Source organism: Cynara cardunculus (genome assembly GCF_001531365.2).
Source record: "Cynara cardunculus var. scolymus isolate 2C chromosome LG 3, CcrdV1, whole genome shotgun sequence".
Taxonomy (NCBI): Eukaryota; Viridiplantae; Streptophyta; class Magnoliopsida; order Asterales; family Asteraceae; genus Cynara; species Cynara cardunculus.
The window spans coordinates 13868313-13871212 of NC_037530.1; the positions used below are offsets into that span (position 1 = coordinate 13868313).

Consider the following 2900-nt stretch of genomic DNA (forward strand, 5'->3'; position numbering starts at 1 on the left):
GTAAACAGTGACAAAACGGATGCAGCAACCTAACAAAATATGTGTGATCAAATTCCACACAACACATAAATAAATATAACCATTCATGCAGCAGTGATAACTGATAAGGAACATGATCAAATATTCAAATTCACATATTTACATCAACTGTTAATCATGCGGCACAACAGCAGTGAATCAGTGATAAGGAAGGAGTTAAATAAACCTTTTTTTCATTACCATATGAAGAAGAAATAGGAAAAATGAGGTCAACATGATATGCAAATACCTGTTTAATGGCTTGGAACTGGATCAGATTCAGATATGCAATTACCAAGGTAGATGTATCACTAATAAACGTGGGCGAGTATGGCAAGTGGTAACAATACTACAATAGAAGTATAGAACCAACAAGAACATTGTGTGACCAGTTTCAGTCTTTGATGTTCAAATAAGCAAATATTCTAACATTTTGATGCTAGTATGCGAATAATAACTAAATTTCATTAATCATGAAGCAGGTAATATGAACTTTTCACAAATAACTAAAGCCTTTTAAGTACAAAGTCATCTTCCAACAATCAAGAGACTCTTTTATAGTTTTATACCAAGAAATGCCTTTCAAAGTGGCCACTTCTACAATACATCATCTAGCTCTAGATCATCTACATCAACTGTTGGAACTGGAAGAGAATCCTTATGGTCAGTGACAGAACTTGAACTTCCAATTCTCATATTTATCATTTCTACATTTATATAAAAAAATTAAAAGAAGTATATAATATATAAATATACAAATTCAAGTTGAAAAGGAATACTAAAATACATAATTAATGTCGTACCTTTCTCAAACTTTTCAATATCATCTATGTTTTCTTCAACTACAATTGGCTGACTAGGGCCTTTTAGCCAGTCTTGTGTACATATAAAAGCTTCTACCATTTTAGGAAATAGACAACTCCTAAAATTATCTAAGACCCTGCCACTAGTACTAAAAGTCGACTCAGATGCCACAGTTGAAATTGAAACAACAAGTACATAGCCAATTTTGAAAGGATATGAAACCCTTCATTGTTAACCTTCCACCATCTTAAAATATCAAAATCGTTTTTATTATCTATGGTCGACTCACTTAGATAAACTTCAAGTTCACTCTTTTTGTTGAGTGAAGCTCCACTTTCCATCTTTTTTTTAATTGGCTCTTTAATCTAGATTGTACCCTTCCCAACGGGAACATTATCACACTTAACGGGTGGAGGAGACATCATAGTGGTAGAAGATTCGGAATATGTTGAGACATACTCTTCAAACAACATATTCAGTTTAGACTTTACCTTTTCAAAACATGACTTACCTTGATCCTCACCATACATTTGATTAAGCTGGACTTGCATGTACTCAACCTTGTCTCTGTGTCCAATATATTGCCAAAAAATGTAATGAAGTTCATCTTATCCGGATCACCCCAATATTTACTAAACTTCTCTTTTATTTTACCACCCATTTCCTGTTCATAAATCAAAAATAAAAAGTTAGTCAACAACCAAATATAAGTAAATATTAAAAGTTAAATTAAAGGAAGATCAACATACCTCTTCAACTTTCGACTTAGATTGTAACACATCGGCAATAATGCAACTCAAATTTGAAATCTCGGTTAAGAAAGAATTTGAGGTGACATAAAGTGAGTCAGAAATTCTGATTGTCATCTCATAAAATGTCTTAAAAAATATGACCAAGCTGTCAACAGATAACCAATCAAGATATGAAGGCACCGAATCACCCAAATCCAAAGTGAACACGGTGTCACTACTCTCATACGTTTCAAAAACTTGTTTATAAGCTATTGCGGTTCGAAGCATCATATAAGTGGAGTTCCATCTAGTTGGAACCTCAAGACATAAAGAACTTTTCTCTTCCACTTCAAGCAATTCTGCAAGCTCTCTAAACTTCTTCAACCTAGATGGAGAACCCCTCACCTACCTAATGCAATCCCTAATCTTCTTAACTGATGTATCTGCTAATTTCAATCCATCTTGTACAACCAAATTTAGAATATGAGCAATGCATCTCATATGTATGTACTCGGCCCTAGTAGAAGAACCACCCTAATTCTCCACCTTCTTCTTCATGAACCCAATGGCAATATCATTGCTTGATGCATTATCAACTGTGATGGTGAAAATATTTTTTACTCCCCAATCAAGCAAATAACTCTCTATCGCCTTAGATATACTTTCCCCTTTATGTGAATGTATAAGCACAAATGAGATAACCTTTTTATTTAGTTTCCACTCATCATCAATAAGATATGCAGTGACACACATATAATTGATTCTTTGAACAGATGTCCAAGTATCAGTAGTCAAACTAATGCGCTGCGTGTTTGACTTAAACAATTTCTTAAGGTTTGTCTTCTCTTCCAAGTAAATACTAAATATATCCCTATTAACTATCCATCTAGAAGGAATCTTAAATCTAGGGCATGCAGCTTCAACAAACTGTTTAGAATCCCTCCCTTCAACAAACCTAAATGGAAGTTCATCCATTATAATCATTCTAGCTAACATCTTTCGAACAACCTCTTGGTTAAAAACCCAAGATGTCAAAGCACCATCACTATTTTAGATTTTGCATATTGAAATGCAAGAATGAACTGTTTTGTTTCCTTAGCATGTGGATTATTTAAACAAGCGCGCATGTGGCTATTTAAAGACGAAGTACCATGCTTTTTAGCCTCGGCTGCATATACTTTTGAATAGTATAAACACTTACCTTTGATGACTAGCTCATCCTCATTTAAAATCTTCTCAAAATGGTCCCATACTTATGATCTGGATTCTAACATTTTCCTTTTCCTTGTACTTTCCGGAACAGATTGAGTTACGGTAGGATTAGATTGTAAAGGAGGAGGTTGATGA

At 34.0% G+C, this 2900-nt stretch overlaps 1 protein-coding gene across 1 annotated transcript; it reads right to left on the bottom strand.

Annotated features, from left to right (window-relative positions):
* Window positions 1–615: 615 nt before the first annotated feature.
* On the bottom strand, window positions 616–2528 carry LOC112508979 (zinc finger BED domain-containing protein RICESLEEPER 2-like). The gene is made up of 5 exons (XM_025113849.1): window positions 2100–2528; window positions 1572–1958; window positions 1383–1486; window positions 822–1045; window positions 616–725 (listed from the first exon to the last, which is right to left on the bottom strand). The coding sequence occupies exons 1-5, from the start codon at window positions 2526–2528 to the stop codon at window positions 616–618; spliced, it is 1254 nt and encodes a 417-aa protein (XP_024969617.1).
* Window positions 2529–2900: the final 372 nt, after the last annotated feature.

What these genes read in the sequence shown, in the direction of transcription:
- LOC112508979 (XM_025113849.1), bottom strand. Translation starts at nt 2,528, where the DNA reads ATGGATGAACTTCCATTTAGGTTTGTTGAAGGGAGGGATTCTAAACAG. An exon ending in ATATTGGACACAGAGACAAG is followed by an intron (nt 1,046 to 1,382) that starts GTTGAGTACATG and finishes TTAACAATGAAG; the next exon opens with GGTTTCATATCCTTTCAAAA. An exon ending in TATTGAAAAGTTTGAGAAAG is followed by an intron (nt 726 to 821) that starts GTACGACATTAA and finishes ATATAAATGTAG; the next exon opens with AAATGATAAATATGAGAATT.